This window comes from Vitis vinifera, chromosome 6 (genome assembly GCF_030704535.1).
Source record: "Vitis vinifera cultivar Pinot Noir 40024 chromosome 6, ASM3070453v1".
Lineage (NCBI taxonomy): Eukaryota > Viridiplantae > Streptophyta > Magnoliopsida > Vitales > Vitaceae > Vitis > Vitis vinifera.
Window position 1 is genome coordinate 5,354,286 of NC_081810.1, and position 19,995 is coordinate 5,374,280.

Below are 19,995 nucleotides of genomic sequence, written 5' to 3' on the forward strand. Positions count from 1 at the left end.
CTTGGGACAAGACCGAGGCTCGGACCCCTTCCAAGAATTGGACTTGGCTGTGAATAGTCTCATGGCTGAAGGTGGGCCTGGGATTCGGATCAAGGCAGAGATTTGTGTGGGGCCGAAGGTTTGGCTTGGGTGATGATGTTCGGTAACTGCAAAAGCTGGGCCTCGGCCGAAGTTCAGAACAAGATTCTAGGCTAACCGGGATTAAGGCCATATAAATGCTTGGGCATAACTGGGGTGCTGGCGGAAGCTTGGGCCTATGCTTAGGTCCAACTCAATAATCACGGGATGCTCCATTTTGTCCAAACCTCGACTAGAAAGAACCAGTATGAATTAGAATCGTGTGGAACCCACATTAAATAAATCTGAAATGATACACACTTTGGGCATCTGATCTTCGGTTAAAATTTTACAGGAGGCTGGATCATCAAAATTCTAGTATCTATATTTTAGGCATTCTTGGGCCTTCTCAGCTTTTCCAAACTTGAAAATATCAACCTCAATAGAGAATACAGAACAGCCTTTATGCAAGACATTATGAAGTTCCAACAAGACGAAGGCCAGTACCATGGATATAGCAATCGGAAGAATAGGCTAATGAGATGTCGAGGATACCGTCCAACCTGCATTCCAGTATCAAAGTCACCACAAATCCCCCGTAAACATTAGAAAAAAGATGGAATGAGGTTAGATTTAACAGTCCAGATATTAAAAGCATGAAAGTACGTACCAAATTTCCCAGATTGATATTTCTATTGAATAATAAAATCTCAAAAATAAAAAATGTTATCAATCTTATAATGTTGCTACATGTACTTAAAGGATTAACTATGACGACCAACTGCAGTCCAAATTTTTAGTTGCACTTGACCTACTGTTCATCTCTCTTTTTTGATATAATCACTGTCAACTATTTTAAAACTGAAGCTAAGCTCTTTTGAAATAAACCATAATCATGTTCAAGCAGTAAATAGTTGCATGGCACCAGACATACAAATCCAAAATAATAATGCATCTAAAGAGTCTAAAATATAATATCTATGTAGTTTCAAATAAAAATCTACTGATTCATTTGAGTTGAAAGGGGCATTAAAGAATAACTTACAGGGAAAAGAAAATCTAATGCTTCCCAAGCTGCATGCCGAACAATCCTTGTGGGATACATTGGACCGCCAGGTGAAGTAAAGCTATATAAGCAAGCTTTCAACCTTGTACTTGTGGTCATTCTTAGCTCCAAGCCTACAGAATTTAATCGTTACTATGATCAGAATAATCTATGCCCAAGTATATCAGATAATGACAATGTTAAACATCATAAATCTCGTCATATGACTTAAATGATCCATAGTTGAAATGGTACTACCTTGGAGAACTTTAATTTGGGAAAGGTAATGTACAAGTACTGGCTCCACCTTCAATTTTTGAAGCTGATTAAAGGAACAATTTGAACAAAAATATGAAAAAATAAATCAGTTTCATTAAATTTCCAAAAGATATATATTTAACTTGTGTTTCAAATATAACCTGGTCAGCAAGTTCAATAACAAAAATGTCTGCTGGACCACCAGCCAAGAAGGAATTTGGGAAAATGGGAAATTCCTTCAAGAAGCTTTCAAGCTTGTCAACTTCAAAAGAAGAAAAAAGATATAATCAAATTACAGAAGGATACACTTATCATCATTCAACTCAAAGTTACAATAGTCATAGCACCTACCAAAGTTATAGAAGAATATGAACCTTGAAAGTAGAAGATAGAGATCTCTTTGGGCCTGGTGAATGAGGAAAAATGGACAGTTAACATCAAATATTAATGCCATTTAAGATACACGCACCATGGAACATACTACACAATAGGGACCTTGATATATTTTTCTGATTTACAGAATAAAAACTCACCCACTACAAAAAATAAATAAATTAGCATGTGAGACAGATAAACATGACAACAATGCCTAACCTGTGGAGCAATCTTATTTAATCGTGTGGGCACCAATGCAACTTCCTCTAGGAGATACTGAACCCAACAGGAAGGACTAGAGTAAGCAAGTTGTCTTTAGAAAACTCATTTTCAACAGACAAATTATAAACGGTAAGCATTCTATCCTTGATAGGAATCTTACACGAAAGAGAGACTGGAAGCGCATTGTGTTTGTTTGGATGTCAATCCTGCAGTTAATCACAAAATGATATTACAATGAAGCTCTCTCATTTCTCCCTTTCACAGGGTGAGAAGGTGAGCAATTCCAAGTATCTTCCAGCATAAGGGACGAAGAGTTGGACATTATTACTGGAATTAAAAAAATAAAAAAATAAAATGAAAAACTTTCAATGACTAGTATATGCTTAGTTGAATTCAGTCAGTATTTTGGTTTTCCACTGAAACAGAGTATCACTATCACAACAATCCAATGTTTGATTTTCCTCCCTTCTATCAGTTACACTCACACATGATGCATGCATCCCCACCCACCACTCTTCCTACCAACATGAAGGCTAAGAATAGCAATGATGGCCCATCTCTCACCCTCTAGCTGCACTTTTAACCTACATGAAGGCTATGAATGGCAAGCCAATGCTTAATTTCCCACTCTCCTCATGTTAGCCCAAAGTTTTTCCAAAGGCAACCAATCAAATTTTGATGACAACAAAACAAATTATTGGAATTTGATGATTTTCATTAAGTGTATGCAAGGAAAATGGGTCATAATGGAAAACCAAGTTTTTAATCAAAGAAAAAAGAAAGAGTTTGAAGGAAAGTATTATCAGAAGTGCAAGAGAAGAGAAAAATGAAGTTGTATCATATTCTTTGAATGCTGGGCCAGGGTGCAATCAAAAGAGTTGCATGCATGTTTTTTTTTTTTTTGATAAATAAACCTGAAGTATATTATCAAAAGGCAAACAGCCACAAAGCATACAGGATGTATACAAGGTAGCCTAAACCTCTAATAAGAGCAAGCTTTGAAACAAAAAACCTCACTAGCCCTTAAGTGGATGCTAACCACTCCAAAAAACCTATGAGAGACGAGGACTCCTCTCCAATATACACTCTAGCCCAACTCCACAAATTACATACAAAAGAATTTTTGAGTTTTTGTACTACTAAAGAACCCCCCTAAAAGCTAATCTATTCCTTTCCTTCTAAACCGTCCAAAAAATACACAACGGAATGAATTTCCAAGTCTTTTTCATTTTTTGCCCACAAAAGGGCCCCTCCAACTAAATAACACCTTTTTTACTGTTTCAAGGAACACCCACTGAATGCCAAACAAGGCAAGGACAATCTCCCAAAGGACTCTGACCACTATACATTGTAAAAGAATATGATTTACAGTTTCTTCTTCACAACCACACAAAAAGCAACGATTTGGGAGCTGCCACCCTCTTTTTTGGAGTCTATCTAGGGTAAGAACCTTTCCCCACGTAGCCTCCCAAGCAAAAAAGGCAACTTTAGTTGGGACTCTATCCACCCAAATGCAATTCTTCGGGAAGGAAATGTCATTGGGAGCAATCATGTTATTTTCAAAAATACATCCTTGGTTAAATTTTTCTTATAGGCTTGTCCTTAATATATATACACCAAACAAAATGTGGCTAACACAGTACACTAAAGTATACATGTGAGAAAACAAAAGAAACAACCTACAACCACAGCCCCAATCTAGCACTTAGATCCATTGCATAAAATCTACCAAGGATAAAAGATTAGCTAGACAAACGACTAGATGATACCCTCAAGACCACATATATAGAGATTAGATATAAGGGAGTCATTAAGAGATTGGTGAATGCGTTGTACTCCTTCAAAGGTTATTTTGTTTTGTTTCTTCCTTATTGTTCAGAAAAGGCAAAGAGGAGTTGTTCTTTGAATCTTTTGCTCTTCTTGTCCAGAGAGCTCTCATTCAAACCCATTAACAGGTCCTTCATCGAATATGAAAGAACCGACAAAATGCCAAAAAGGAGAATAGAAAGTGCCATAGCCCTCTAACTTGGTCAATATGGATGAGGAGATGGCCTCCTAATTTTACTGTATTTTTAAACATGCAACAATAATCTGCCAAAAGCTATCCTCTTCCTTTAAGTTTGTCCAAGGTCCCAAGAGCTCCACACTATCTTCGAGGTAAATGACACTTCACCCTTCAATTCCAAGGTGGAGTAGAAATACTTCACCAATAATTCCCTACTTTTGCTAGCCTTCTATACCATTTTGTCCTCCTCTCCTCTACTTACTAACACAAGAAATTCCTCAACATTATCCATCTCCCAATCTTGAAAATTTCTTAAGAAGAACATGACCATCCCACCCTCTTCCCTCCTGAATATCATCCACCCATGCCTCCTAGGAAGCTGCAAAGGAGAATGGAGAGGAAAAGAGTCCTTTAAGGGAACATCACTACACCAGACATCATACCATAATTTATTATTCTCATGTGGCCCATCTCAAATCTCCTTTTAGCTTTAAAAATTCCCCACCCTTTTTTGATTGACTTCCAGAAGCTAACCCACACAGCCTATTCTCCCTATCTGACAACAGCTTCCTCCTAGCTCTTCTCCAAATTTTCTCACTATGACCTTTCTCCAAAGTATATCCCTTTTTTAAGGTGAATCTCCAACACCATTTATCCACAATGAAAATCTATATTTTTCTAAGCCTATCTTAGAATTTTTTGAAACCCGAGACTTTCTTAAAAGGATTTTGGACTTACAAGGTTTTAAAAAAGTATGAAGGCATAAGAGCAAGAAACGCAAACTGATTGGGAACCCCCCAGAGAGCTGCATTTTGACTATCCTTGCTTGAGTCAACCATTAGCTTATTTTCTTGCAGCCTTGAAAATGCTCTTTTGGCAGTGTCTAGCAGATGCATGACCCACTGACCAAGCAATTGATTGAGAGGTCAAGCAGTCAGTTTGTTTGGCCTAAAATAGCCACCGACATGTTGTATTAAATGCTAATGGCTAGTTAGGTGATCGATCAAGCGGTCAACCCATTCAACGGAAATTGTTGTCTAATGGCTGGTTCATATCCAAACATGATATATATGACTCAAACTTTATTTATGATCTCTCAACAACCTGAAAATCATTTTGTAATCATTGTGAGAGAGATTTAACTTCAAAGTGCAATTATTCCAGCTCTAGCATACTTCATTGATTACACCACTGGAGTTTAACAATTTCCATTCTTGCTCCTCAATTTATTTATTTTTGATAGGCAAAAGCTCAAAGATATATTAGAAAAAGGGTGCTTGAAAGGCAACCCGGAGTATATAGGGAGTATACAAGAGTCACCTAAAAAAACAACAAAAACACAAGCACTCACCGGCCCTCAACAAGAACCCAACCAATCCACAAAGTTAAACAAAGATAAGGGGCCTACAACTATAGAAGAATTAGCCCAGGATAAGAGATTACAAACAAATTAGTTTTTCAATCTTTGAGTCGACAAAGCCTCATTATCAAAGACTATCCTATTTCTTTCCTTCCAAACCGTCCAAAATAAGCAAAGAGGAGGTGCCCGTCAAACCTTTCTATGTTTCTTGTCCTTAAAAGAAACATACCAACTTAATAGAGTGTCTCTCACCGAAAATGGCAGAACCTAATTAACCCCAAAAAGAGAAAACACAAGATCCCACAAAATCTTCGTCTTAGAACAATGAACAAAGATATGATTTATCGTTTCCTCTTCAACGCAACACAAGCAACATCTGTTGGCTAAAATCCAGCCCCTCCTCTTAAGCTGATCTTGAGTAAGGACCTTCTCCCAAGAAGCTTCCCAAGCAAAAAAACTCACCTTTGTAGGAACATACGGACTCCAAATAATATTGCCCGGAAACGAGACTGCACAACTATGAGCAAGAGACTTATAGAGAGATTTTACAGTGAAAATCTCATTTTTCGTCCCTTTCCACTGTCAAAATATTGTGTGAATGACCGAATACCTTGGCCTTGAGTTTTGTATATTATATATAGACTTTACAAGGATGCTTTACATGGAAAGCAAATAAAAGCAAATAAATTCCAGCATGATTCTAGCCCTATACATGTAAACTATAATCTGTCAAATAATATATACTAACTGTACAAAATAATAAATGAAGAAATAAGGAAACAATTGTGGGCTAAAATAAGGAAAGAAGGGTGGGCTAAATTAAGGAAGGAAGTGTGGACAGCAAGTGTGGGCTAAAATAAGGAAGGAAGTGTGACAGCAAAGCTGTCCTTTGATAGCTGTCCTTTGACCAGCAAAGCTGTCCTAGTGTGGACAGCAAAGCTGTCCTTTAACAAAAGTTGTCCTTTGACAGCCCCCTTCAAATTGATGCAAGTTGATCAACAAGCATCAATTTGCTACTTAGCAAGCAATGTCGATGACGAGGGAGAGCCTTGGTGAAAATATCAACAATTTGTAAGTCGGTGGAAATATGTGGAAGAGTGATAACACGAGCTTCAAAGGCTTCACGGATAGAGTGACAGTCCACTTCAATATGCTTTGTGCGCTCATGATAGACAGGATTGGCCGTGATCTGAATAGCGCTTGTATTATCGGCATGGAGAGGTGTAGGATCGATCTCAGAAAAATCTAACTCCGCAAGCAAACCTCGAAGCCAAATGATTTCAGAACAAGCAAGAGACATCGCCCGGTACTCAGATTCCGTAGATGACTTAGAGACTCTGTCTTGCTTCTTACTTTTCCAAGATATCAATGCATCTCCTAAGAACACACACCAACCAATGATGGAGCGACGGGTATCCGCACAACCTGCCCAATCAGCATCACTATAAGCAGCAAGGCGAGTAGAATTGCCTGCAGGGAAGAACAAGCCACGAGTAGAAGTGCCTTGAACATAGCGTATGATCCTACGAACAGCAGCCAAATGAAGATGACGAGGAGTCTGAAGGAACTGGCTGACTTGCTGTACAGCAAAAGAAATGTCCGGTCTAGTAATGGTGAGATAAACAAGGCTACCCACCAACTTCCTGTATAAACTAGGATTAGCAAGTAAGTCGCCCTCCTCTTTGCGAAGCTTGACATTTAATTCCATGGGAGTATCAACAGAAGTAGCCCCTTGTAGACCAGCTGTAGCCACCAAGTCACTCGCATACTTATGTTGATTGAGGGAAATACCAGAGGGACTATGATGCACCTCAAGACCAAGAAAATATGTGAGAGGTCCAAGATCTTTCATATGAAAGGACTCGGAGAGATGAGTTTTGAGCTGACCAAGTAAAGCAGAATCGGAACCAGTGATCACAATATCATCAACATAAACCAAAAGAACAACAATACCCATGTCTGATTTCCGAAGAAACAAGGAAGTGTCATACTTGCTCTGCCTGAATGAAAATTGTAATAAAGTGGTGCGGAATTTCTCAAACCAGGCCCTCGGAGCCTGTTTGAGACCATAAAGAGAGCGACGAAGCTTACACACATGTGAAGTCGGAGAAGGAAACAATCCCGGGGGTGGCTTCATATAAATACACTCTTTAAGATCCCCATGAAGAAAAGCATTTTTTACATCCATCTGATGTAATGGCCAATCACTGGAAGCAGCAAGAGCTAGAATCGTACGTACAGTAGTCATTTTAGCCACAGGAACAAAGGTCTCTTCATAATTGACACCATATTCCTGATTATTCCCAAGTGCAACAAGCCGAGCTTTGTAACGATCCAAACTTCCATCAGATCGGACCTTGACTGAGTAAACCCATTTGCAACCCAGAGGAATAATAGTGGGAGGACAGGGCTCAATGTCCCAAGTGTGATTGGCCTCTAGAGCGGCAATTTCTTCCTGCATAGCTTGTCGCCAACAATCATGCTTAGCAGCATGTGAGTAGCATGTGGGAATATCAAATTTGGACAATGCAGCAGTAAGGGCTGAAATAGAATTGCCAGAACTGGAAGAGGGAAATCCATACCTATTCGGAGGTACAGACACTCGAGAAGAGCGACGTACTGAAGGTGCTGCAACTGACTGCATCTGGAGCGTGGTAGGATCAGATATCGGGTGAGCCATCGAAAGAGACTGTGGGCGGGAGCATCTCGTATACACAATACCTGGTTGAAAGCGAGAACTGACTGGATGAAGATCTGAGAACTGTTGCTCAAAGGAGGGAAGGACCACAGTAGAAGAGGATGACACAGTAGAAGAGGATACAGGAAAGAAATGTTGATTTTCAAAGAAAATAACATTCCTAGAAATACGTGTACGATGTAATGTAGGATCATAGCAAACAAATCCCTTTTAACACATATTATATCCCAAGAAAGCACATCGAACAGATTGAGCAGATAATTTATGTCGCTCATGAGGAGGTAAATGAACAAAGCATACACAACCAAAAATACGAAGGTGATCATAACTAGGTTGCTTAGCAAATAAGCGGAAATAGGGAGACTCCATATGTAGGACTTGAGAAGGTAAACGATTAATCAAGTGAGTAGCAGTTTTTAGAGCCTCTACCCAAAACATGGATGGAACAGAAGATTCTAACAAGAGAGTACGTACCACATCTAAAAGATGACGATTTTTGCGTTCGGCAACTCCATTTTGTTGAGGAGTAGAGGGACATGAACGTTGATGAATAATACCCTTAGAAGCCAAGAATGCTTGAAACTCAGTGGACAAATACTCACCACCAGAATCTGTGCGTAATGTCTTAATAGAAGTAGAAAATTGATTGTCAACATACGCTAAAAACTCAGTGAAAGTACGAAAGACCTCAGATTTAGAGCGAAGAAAGTAGACCCAAGTAAATCTGCTATGATCATCAATGAAAGTCACATAATATTTAAATTTCTCATGTGAACTAACCGGGGAAGGTCCCCAAACATCACTATGGATAAGATCAAAGCAGTGAGATGCTCTACTTGCATGCAAAGGGAAGGGAAGAGTTTAACTTTTACCAAGTTTGCAAGAATCACACTCAAGAGATAAAGAATAACGATCCTTATTACCAGGTAAATCAGAGTTCAATACATGAGATAAGATCTGAGTATTGGGATGGCCTAAACGACGATGCCACACCATACTAAGATCTGAAACATTATTACAAGCAAAAGACTTAATAGAAGAACGTGGAGAAAAATCTGGAACAGGTAAAAATAGTGGAAACAAGCGCCCCACTTTAGGTCCCTTCGCGATCGGCTTCCCCGTTACCTGGTCCTGCACAACACAACCATTACCAGAAAAATTAACAGCACAATTGTTATCAACTAATTGGCCAACAGAAATAAGATTCGTGGAAAGCTGAGGGGCAAGAAACACATCAGTGAACTTAGAAGAGGCATCGCCGATAGCAGCTATGGGCAAAGAGCTGCCATTGGCAGTCTGAATGGAAGATTGACCAACATAGGGCCGAACATGACACAAAGCGGTGGGATTATTAGTCATGTGATTAGAGGCCCCCGAGTCCACGTACCAGAGTTTAGTAGAATTGTTACCTTGAAACCCCATTGCTGATAATGCTGAAATTAATATCCGTTGCACCATTTCTGGGGTGCAGTAATCTGGTGCAGGAGGTGCAGGAACAGAGCACGCAGCTGAAGGAAAGTCGTGTGTTGCTACAGGAGGGACAATAACCGAAGTCTGAAATGCTTGGGCCTGACGATTCTGGGGGCGAATACGACATTCTTTGATAATGTGACCTTTCTTCTTGCAATAAGAACAAAACTTCTTAGGGCAAGTGGCAGCAATATGCCCATATTCCTTGCAGCAAAAACACTGCAAGTTTTTAGAATGCATAGGTGGTCCGCGTCCTTGGGCAGCATAAGTTACAGTTGTCGTCCCGGAACTGCCATGAGATTGCTCTAAAATAGCTTGAGTACTAAGGCGTTGCTCTTCGCGAAGTAACTCACCAAAACAAATATCAAGAGAGGGAACAGGAGATCTATTCAGTAAAGAGGAGCGAACAGATTCATATTCCGGACGTAGTTTCATAAGAAACTGATCACGCCGGGTAGTCGCGTGAATAGTCTGAATAGTTGAGAGAGCAGCAATAGGAACATCCGCTGTAACCAAATCAGCATATTCATGCCAAAGAGTCAGAAATGCCGAGTAGTAGTCCTGGATGGAAAGACTACCATGTTGAAACATGGCAATCGCATGTTCTAATTGAAAGCGACGAGCATCGTTATCCTGATGATAAACTTTCTTCAAATAAGCCCACATAGATTGAGCGGAGCGATGGGGCCGCAAGTGGGTGACAATATGAGGCTCCACTGAACCAAGAAGCCAAGACATGATGCGTGCATCAAGCACAGCCCATGAATGAGAAGTCCCAACATCCTGAGATTTGTCAAAAGTGGATGGTTTTTCAACATCCGTGCCATCAATATGACCCCAAAGGTCTTTTCCCTTGAGAAAAAGTTCAAACTGAAATGCCCAGGTAGAATAATTTGTGCCTGTAAACTTAACACACAGCGGTGCGGAATCCATAGAAAATAAATAGACCCCGAGACAAAAGGATGGACCAAAAAAAAATCCCAGAAGAAAACTGACCCACGACAGCCACAGAAATACTGAGAAAAATGGTTGTGGTTGGGTGCAGCACGGATCAACACAGACTTGACCGAAAGACACGAGAGGCACCTCCGAAACCGAAAAGACAGAAAAGAATTTGAGGGAAGAAAAATTAGCAACCTTGCTCTGATACCATGTCAAAATATTGTGTGAATGACCGAATACCTTGGCCTTGAGTTTTGTATATTATATATAGACTTTACAAGGATGCTTTACATGGAAAGCAAATAAAAGCAAATAAATTCCAGCATGATTCTAGCCCTATACATGTAAACTATAATCTGTCAAATAATATATACTAACTGTACAAAATAATAAATGAAGAAATAAGGAAACAATTGTGGGCTAAAATAAGGAAAGAAGGGTGGGCTAAATTAAGGAAGGAAGTGTGGACAGCAAGTGTGGGCTAAAATAAGGAAGGAAGTGTGACAGCAAAGCTGTCCTTTGATAGCTGTCCTTTGACCAGCAAAGCTGTCCTAGTGTGGACAGCAAAGCTGTCCTTTAACAAAAGCTATCCTTTGACATCCACAGCATCCTATCCTCCCCATCAGCATCCAACCTCTTCCCTTGAATGGACGAAAGGAGTCTCTCCACCTCCCAATCATTGAAAGGTCTAAGGAAATGTGGAGTCCACCCTCCCTCTTCCCCCATTGGGTCCCAATAGTCCGCAACCCACGCATCTTTAGAACCCGCTAAATCAAACAAGGAGGGAAAGGCCTCACAAAGGGGGGTGTTCCCGCACCAAATGTCTTTCCAAAATCTCACCCTTTTACCATCCCCCACCGAGAATGATACATTATTGAGCAATAACATACCTTCCTTGCTGATTTCCTTCCAAAGCCCTACCCCATGGCCCTCCCTAGCCCTGCGAGTGCTCCACCCTCCTCTTTCAATCCCATACTTCGTACTAATTATAAGCTTCCAATATGAGTCTCTTTCAACCGCAAAACGCCAACTCCATTTGCACAAGAGGGCTCTATTAAGAATGGAGAGATTTCTAATCCCCAATCCACCCATCTTTTTGTGAGTACAAACTTATTACAACCAGCTCTTGAATGTATTGTCAATCCTTTTCTTGTTTCCCAGTGAAAGAATAATCTAAAGTGTTAAGAGAACTTAAGTATAGTAAAGGTCCACTAAAACCTTGAATCCAAGTGTATAAGGACAATAAGAGCTTTGGTTGAAGGGGCTCTCGGATCAGCGGAAAAACCTCCAAGTTTGGAAAGAAGCTGTAGCAAGTGGATGTGGACAGTTTCCGAACCACCATAAAATAGTTGTTTGCACTCTCTTTTCTCTCTCTTTTACAGGCTATTTATTTAAAAGTATTGCATTGGATTCATATGAAGTTTTGATTTTATCAAATTACCTGGTCTTGTATAAAAATTGAACACCTAATTCGCCCTTCCTAAAGTATACAACTAAGTTGGGTCAGTTAGAATCCACAATTGGTATTATTTTGTTTAGAACTTAACCATTCAAGAAGATTGTGATAAAATCAATTGACCATGATCCATGGGAAGTCATCAAAATGGGATGAACATGGTAAATAAAAGCTCAATGAGATGCTAAAATCAGGTACTATCTGCATTGTATCATTGATAAAAATGAATATAACAGAGTGCATCAATGCGGATTGGCTAAGGACATATGGAGGTTACTTGAAATTACATCAAGTAAAAGAATATAAAATAAATATCTATAGTTAATTCAATACATGAAACTATTATTATGATGCTCACTAAGATGTCAATGGTTTTCAAGCATTGGAAAAGGTCTACACAAAGTCTAAAATGGGGATGAAGATCCTAAGGTCATTACCCAAGGAATGGGAGGTCAAAAGTCCCAACAATTCAAGAAACAAAAAACCTCACCAAACTTCCACCTAAACAACTTCTTGGACTTATAAAATCACTATAAAAAGTCATCACGAAGTAGCATGTCATCATCGAAAAATCCCTCCACTCAAGCACAAAATGCACCAATCAGGAGTAAAGGATTTATGAAGTCTTCTCACCTGTAGCATGTTATTGGTATTTACCTTCTTGTGTGCCAAAACAAAGGCATTGACCTTAGATGGAGCTTTAGATTTCCAAATAAAATTGGTTGGAGAGAAAAGGACTGGATATGAAGTGCTAGACAGCCTTAAATAATGATTTGATTGAGAATGAGTCTAAAGAGGTCAAGAACCAAGCTCTAGCATCTGAGATGGATGGAGACAAGTGCACACTAGTAGGAGATGACATGAGTCTTTCTAGGCCCTCAATCTCCGTATCAGTGAGGTTGGCATCACAGTGCTCTTTCTACCTAAATGAAGGATTCAAATAACAATGGTGCCCTTACAACATACATCAATCCCTTCCTCCTGCTCTTCTACCTTCATGGAGGTTATGAAATAAAATTGGCAACAGTGATATTCTCTACAAAAATATATCAAAAGACTAGATCACCTGAATCTGAGTCAGTCAAGTTCTCTACAACAGAAAAGTAAGTCAATAAATAGGACCACTGACAATGATCCAAAGCCAATTCACTTTTTTGGGATCTCTCCTGCACCCTTGCTCCTTTCTCCATACACACGCTTGCATGCACATGCCCTCAGCTGTCTCTACCTAAACAGATCAATTGAAGTTGACCTAATCAAGTTCTCTCCAAATAGAAAATCGAAGGCTATGGATAGAATCAGTGACTCATCAAGTCCTGCTCCAATTCTCTCTCTCACTCAGCTCCACCTACCTCTCTCCCTCTCACAAATATGCGTGGACATGCACTCTACTATCTATACCTAAATGGATCACTTGATTTTAATCCAATCAAGTTCTCTCCGGTAGAAAAAAAAAATGCGGCCCAATCAAAGCCCATCCTCCTCTCCCTTCCCTTCTTTGTCCTTTTCCCTCACATGCTTATTTGCTACTGTCTACTTAAATGGACTAGAAATGGAATGAATAGATTTGACCCAATTCAGTTCTGGGTATGAATACCAACCCTCCCCCCTCCCTTTTTTTTCTTCTCATACACACACTCACAAGTTTGCCACTATCTATTTACCAAATGAACCAGAAATTGGCTATAACATCTGAATTTGATCCAATCAAGTTCTCTCAAATATAAAATGAATAGCATCAATGCCCCAACTTAGGAATGAACACTTAGCAAAAAGCATTGAGTGAGATAAGAATATAAACAGATACTGATATGGAAGTGTGCAAGGCTAGATAAGGGTTGTGGAAACCAAGCAACCAATTTATTCCCAAACATTCATGAAACATCTTTCGTTAAATAATGGGAAATTTTTCACATTATTATGAAATTTACCATTAATATTTGTTTTGTTGTGCAAACAATTACAGCACTAATTTGCCATATGGGATAACATTCTGAAAGAAGCAGAGCCTAATAATCCACTTGATCTGAGAAGATGGAGAAAAAGAAGAGAAAATGTAACAAAAATAATTTAAAAGAAAAAATCAAAAGATGATTCTGGTTATGAGGACCTGCAGATGAAAGCACCACCAGAATGTTTTCTTTTTCCACATAAATCAATAGAAAGCAATAAACATTTAGTAATAATTGATAACACCAATAATATGCAGTGTAAAAAACCCTCGATACCCTACTCCATTGGTAGCCAATCAATGATTCACCAATCAACATGTAATGGCTAATATTCATACCAGAACACATTTGTAGCACCTTGAACAAGAGCAGATGAATAACGGAAGAGCACTTCAGAATTCTCAAGTTGAACCTCAAATAACTGCAAAAGAAAATGCAAAAGCATCCTATTCAACATCATTGGAACACCAGAGTGAAAAGAAAAAGAGTCATCTGCTAAAAGCCTTTGATTGATTACAGATCAGATTCATGTTCAATAAATACATTAAAGAGGGATCACATAACTTTATACTGACAAATCTCCCCATCATGTTTAAACCCTTCAATAAAAATACAGACCTTATCTCAATGAGCTTATTCACTTCTCAACCTTACTGACTTAAAGGGTCTCTAAAAACAGATACAAATATTCGGAGGGAAGATAAACACCTACCTTTGGAAAAAAAATGGTACTCTACATAGAAGTGGAGTAAATATTTTATAGTTTGTAATTTTCATCTAATCATAAGTTTAATTTGGCACTTTAATTTTTATTTATTTATTTTTTAATTTTACAACTTTTACTGATATCACATAATTTGACATCATACATTTGTATATGAATGTTTTTCTCTTTTTTTATAACTACTAGGCTTGGTCCATGTGCAAGGCACGTGAACTATTAGGAAATAGTGTATTTTTTTATATTTACATTTGATTTTAATTATTCAATTAAAAATTATTTAAAAATTAATGTTTATCTATTTTATGGTTGTGTTTGAATATATTATTTTTATGCAAGCAAGTGTAATCATTTTATATGATATAATTTCTTTATTTTCACTTTTGTAACGTACTATGTGAAAGTTCTAAATGCAAACAATAAAGTAATAATAAATTAGACATTCTTGAAACACAAAGCGTAAAAAAAGAAGATGAATAGTACATTAACAATTAACATATAAGAATAATTAGATGGTTTAAATAAATGGATAGAAATAAACGGTCAATAATAGCTAAATATAGAACAAACCACTTAATTTTATTTTTTTGTAAGAATGACTATAGTTGCATTTATATGAATTTCATCTTTGGTTTTTTTGTTTATGGGCGTTGTTTTTAAGCTAGCCTTCTTCAGTTTTTCTATTTGAGTTGGGAAAATTTGTTGTGTAAGTCTATTGTTGTAAACTGGGTTTTCTATAATGTAGATCTATGGGGTTTTTTTCTATTCCCCTTTACCACTAATGGTAATACCACGTTTTTTAGAGTTTTATTGTACAATATAGTTTTTTTAAACATGTATTCTACATCAATAAAATGAAATGATAAAAATATGCACCAAAAATAAATAAATAAATAAATAACCTACTTAGATTGAAGCACATCGAATCTAGGAGAGAAGACCAAATTCTGAAGGTGAAGGAGATGACAGATGATATATTGGCTGATGGCATCTTTCTTAGATATAGTAGAAATGAGAAATGAAGGCAACAACTGGTGTTATACCAAGAATCCTTCGTATGACTCATCGTATCTCCCATTCAATCTTATTTGTTTTTATTATTTACCGTTCTGCCATAATATCACTGCAAAGCTTTAAATGAAATAGATGGAAAATTAGTATATATTTGGACCAAATAAGGCCAAAAAAATTTCTTAAAGATTAGAAATGAGAAATCAAGGCAACAGGTGGGATTATGCCAAGAATCCTTCGTATGACTCAGCGTATCTCACGATCAATCTTTTTTTTTTTTTTATTTACCATTCTACCATAACATGACTAGGAAGCTTTAAATGAAACAAATGGCGAAGAGGGAAGCTTTTCTGTCACATCCTGCTACTCCTCCTTAGCAAGTTGTTATCCGAAGAGTTTCCTCACAAGCTTGGTGTGGACTCCTTGGGTGTCGATGAAAGTCAATTTCTTTGCTTGGGAAGCTTTTTGGGAAAAAATTCTAACTTTGGATCACCTAAAAAGGAGGGGGTGGAGCCTTCCAAACAGATGTTACTTGTGTAAGGGTGAAGAGGAGTCAGCAAACCATATTCTCATTCATTGTCCTAAAGAAAGCATGTTGTGGCACCTTATTTTGGCTACATTTGATGTTCAGTTGGTGATGTCATTCTCAATCAGGGATGTCCTTATTAGTTGGTAGGGAGCCTTTGTTGAGAAGAAGGCCTGAAAAGTTGCGCCTTTGCGTCTATTTTGAACTTTATGGAATAAGAGAAATCGAGGAGCTTTTGAAGATTTTGAACTTACAAACCACTCGATTTTATGCTCCTTTATGTACATGCTTTTGGAGTGGGTTAAGGTACATAGAGAGTCTAATTCTTTGTCCCTTTTAGATTTCATAGATTAGTTGGGCTGTAAGTGAAGCGAGGGTGTTGGTTTTTGTCTATCCCTCCTTTTTTTGGCCTTGTATACATTGTGTATACTTTAGGCACTTTTTGGCGCTCTTAATACAATTGCTTTACATATCAAAAAATAAAAATTGTTTTATCAACGTGAAAAATATGTGGACATAGCATCCACTTGGACAACATGCTCCCATCCAAAGAAAATTTTATCACTACAAGCAGCAATACATGGCCAAAAGGAAAAACTTCCATACCAAAGACACAAATCAAAGAGTTTACTAAATGCAAGTTCACATACCCATTTGTGGAACAGCAAGGCAAAAATGTGAGATGCAAATAACTGGCTCCATAACTGGACAATCAAATCAAGGATAGATTTTCCATTCTCAGGCACCCTAACATAATGATCAGCGAGCACATCATAAAAGCATAATTTACTCTCACTCCTTTCCTCCACTGGAGAAATTACATCTTCTTCCCCACTGAGAATCATATCTGCTTCCAATGCAAATTTAGAAAATTAGAAAATTGTAAGAGTAAAAGGTTTTGACTTTGAGTCAACTACAATAACTAGGTTTGATCCTAATGATGCATGAGAAAATGCAAATTAATCCCAATTAAAGTATTTGAATGTAAATATAGTTGCAAGGGACATGGAATGAAATTCTACTTAGGCAAGAACGTTTTATCTCTAACACTTCAACACATAAGTAGGTGTTAAGCAATACAGAGATACCAGCCAAAAAGGCAGATCAATTGGGATTGTTTGCTTTTGCCATTCTCAGCATTTTTTTACTATAAAATGTGGAAGGAGTTGTGCACACATGCACAAAATACATGCTTGAGTGAAACCCTAAGATAAAGGAGCTTATCAAAAAGGAAAGAAATAAAACAAAAAAGTACGTATCAACAAGCTAACTAGCATTTTTCATCACAGATCATGCTGAATTATGCAACTAACAAGCATTTTGGTTATGTCTTGTAATCTTTAGGATTATAAAGCTCCATGGATCTCATCATACACAAGCTTAACAAGGCATCAACAAGAACTATTCTGACAGTAGACACACTGCAGTTGGTTATATCCAGGTTTTGCTTGTTCCTAACAATGAGCAGATGATTTATTCTTACATCAAAGGGTTCTTAAAACTTATTTTTAACTGAAGAAGTTCAAATTCTACAAAATTGTCATTAATTTCAGATTCTAATAGCCATTAACTATTCAAAGCATCAAATGTTAAGAATTGTTACTGCTCAGTGCTTACTTTTTTTTTCAGATTTTCCATCTCTAAGGTGCAACATATGAATTCATGTACATATATGTAAGTGTGTGTGTGTATGCTTTTGTAATCCATGTTTAAAACAACTTTAGTCAAAATGAAGGTAGAGCTAATATAGAAAACTTTTTTCCTTTTAAGGCAGAACTAGTATGGAGATTTTAAGGAATTCAAACTTCAACTAAAAAAATCAAGGTAGCAGGAACCATGATTTAACTCCAGATTAAATTGTTCATGCTATGTACTGGAACTATAGATAATTTCACTAGAACTTGTAACTTGCAAGACACTCTAAGGGCCTGGCATACATTCAGATGTCTTTGTATTGATAACAAAGAGCTTTCGGATCAGGGAATTAAGTTTGTTTTTTTTTTGTAATTTGTGGGCTTGGTCCAAATTGTTTATAGTTCCTCTATTATAGATTTTGTGGATTGGATAGCGACTTGTTGAGGGGTGCTGTTTTTTGTTAGGCCCTCTTTCTTATTTATGGTGCTGTTGGTGCTCTCTGTATACCCCCTGTGTACCATGGGGGCGCTTTTTTGGAGTTTCTTGTCTAATGCACATCTTTTTTACCTATCAAAAAAATTGATCATGCAACTATTCCAATGTGTATTTCCACTATCCTATATATATTTTCATGATATTCCAGAACTTCTTATAAAATACATTTTTGTATCCATACATTTCAGCTGAGAACCAGTCCTATTGCAGACAGCCAAAACCAATAGAATTGCCTAAGAACCATGATCCTAACATAAATTAAGCCCACTAGCACAATCTCATCACCGTTACCACTATTACAGCCATGTTCAAATATTTACTTTTCAAAAGAGAAAAATTAAAGAATCAACACAAAGGTTGTGATACTAATCTTCATCTTCTAATACCTATATGACAAGATTGAGCATCATCAAACACAAAAAAGGCAAGTTCAGACATAAACTCAAGACTCACCTCTTGCTCTGTCATCAACTTCCAAAGCTATGTCAGCAAACAGCTGTTCCAACAAGTTGCGCCTCTGCGATTGAGAAGCTAATGCCTACAAGAGTGTCCAACACAAATGAATCTCTATCGACAAATTCAATCAGCAGCTGGAAAAATGTAAATAATAGGATGAATCTTGTATATATCTTTCGTTCTCTCGGTTTTCTAACAGGTATCACTTAGTAGGTGAAAAAATGTAGAAAAAGGAAAAAAATCAAAAACATTGCAATCTCCAAATTTATGGTTACAATCCACCAAACATAGAAAAAGAATGCCCACTCAACTGAACGAAATACCATCCCATCTGTATATGATGATTGAGATATTTCATTTAAGAAGGAAACCAACAGAAATCAGAGTCGATTCTATAATCTGTTTTCTTTCCCTTTCCCTCGGTTTCCTCAGCAACCAAATGCGAGGAAACTAAAAGGAAAAATAAACAAAAGAAACAGAAATAGGAAAAAGAAAAGAAAAAAGAAAACCTCAACCGAGCCATAGAGCTTAATTAGACTATCAATTGACGGGAGGTTTCTGTTTCACAGGTCCTAAAAATGACAAATTACAGAATCAATTATTTAAATTCCTTTCCGCTTCCTATATTGTCTCGGAAATGAAACAAACCGCTAAAATCATCTTATTCAAAAAAACGACAAACCCGCAGGAGCTTTTTCTCGATTTCTTGGGTGAGAGCCGTGAGATAAGCAGAGCTTTGAGCAGTTGAAGCTTGCGACATTCTGACGAGACCTCGAAAGAAAATTGCATTTACAGAATCCAAGTCCGAACCCTAATTTTGATCCAAACACGCCCTTAAAATATTTCAATATGATTTATGCTTTCCAAATGGCTGGATCAACAAACGTCAAATCCAATCCCTGCAATAATCATTTGCAGTCGCTCTCTTGCTAGCTCGTCACTCGTGAAATTATCCCAGAGAAGAAATATTTGTCATCACTAATATTAATTGCTGGTTACCGACAAAATAAAAACGTGTTCGATGTGGCGTGGCGTGGCGTAACCGAGAAGTACAGCGCGGTGAGAGGAAAAGCTTCGGAGGAGAGGAGAGGATAGGAACACGATGTCAAACACAGCGCAAATTTACACGTGTTCCTTGTCATGGGATGGAGGTTGTGGATAAAATAAAAGGAGAAGTGATTTGATTACAAGGAGGGGAGGTGGTTAGGTCACCGGTGGGATCTGACTGGCAGCTTGATGTCAAATTTTTTTTTTTTTTTTTGGTTAATAATTAGCTAGGAGTGACTTATCATGAATCATGATCGATCTGTT

General features: G+C 37.8%; 1 protein-coding gene across 1 annotated transcript; it reads right to left on the reverse strand.

Moving 5' to 3' along the window:
* Positions 1-326: 326 nt before the first annotated feature.
* LOC100260346 (uncharacterized) lies at positions 327-19,966 on the reverse strand. The gene is made up of 11 exons (XM_002284157.4): positions 19,367-19,966; positions 18,682-18,766; positions 16,749-16,945; positions 14,179-14,261; positions 2,118-2,163; positions 1,955-2,011; positions 1,712-1,766; positions 1,522-1,622; positions 1,361-1,424; positions 1,103-1,236; positions 327-620 (listed from the first exon to the last, which is right to left on the reverse strand). Exons 1-11 carry the CDS (start codon positions 19,442-19,444, stop codon positions 447-449), a joined length of 1,074 nt encoding a protein of 357 aa, XP_002284193.1. The 5' UTR covers positions 19,445-19,966; the 3' UTR covers positions 327-446.
* Positions 19,967-19,995: the final 29 nt, after the last annotated feature.

Coding starts and splice junctions, on each gene's coding strand:
- LOC100260346 (XM_002284157.4), bottom strand. CDS start 19,444: ATGTCGCAAGCTTCAACTGCTCAAAGCTCTGCTTATCTCACGGCTCTC. Junction 2,164..14,178: donor GGTGCTACAAATGTGTTCTG/GTATGAATATTA, acceptor GATTAACTGCAG/GATTGACATCCAAACAAACA. Junction 1,237..1,360: donor CCAAATTAAAGTTCTCCAAG/GTAGTACCATTT, acceptor TAAATTCTGTAG/GCTTGGAGCTAAGAATGACC.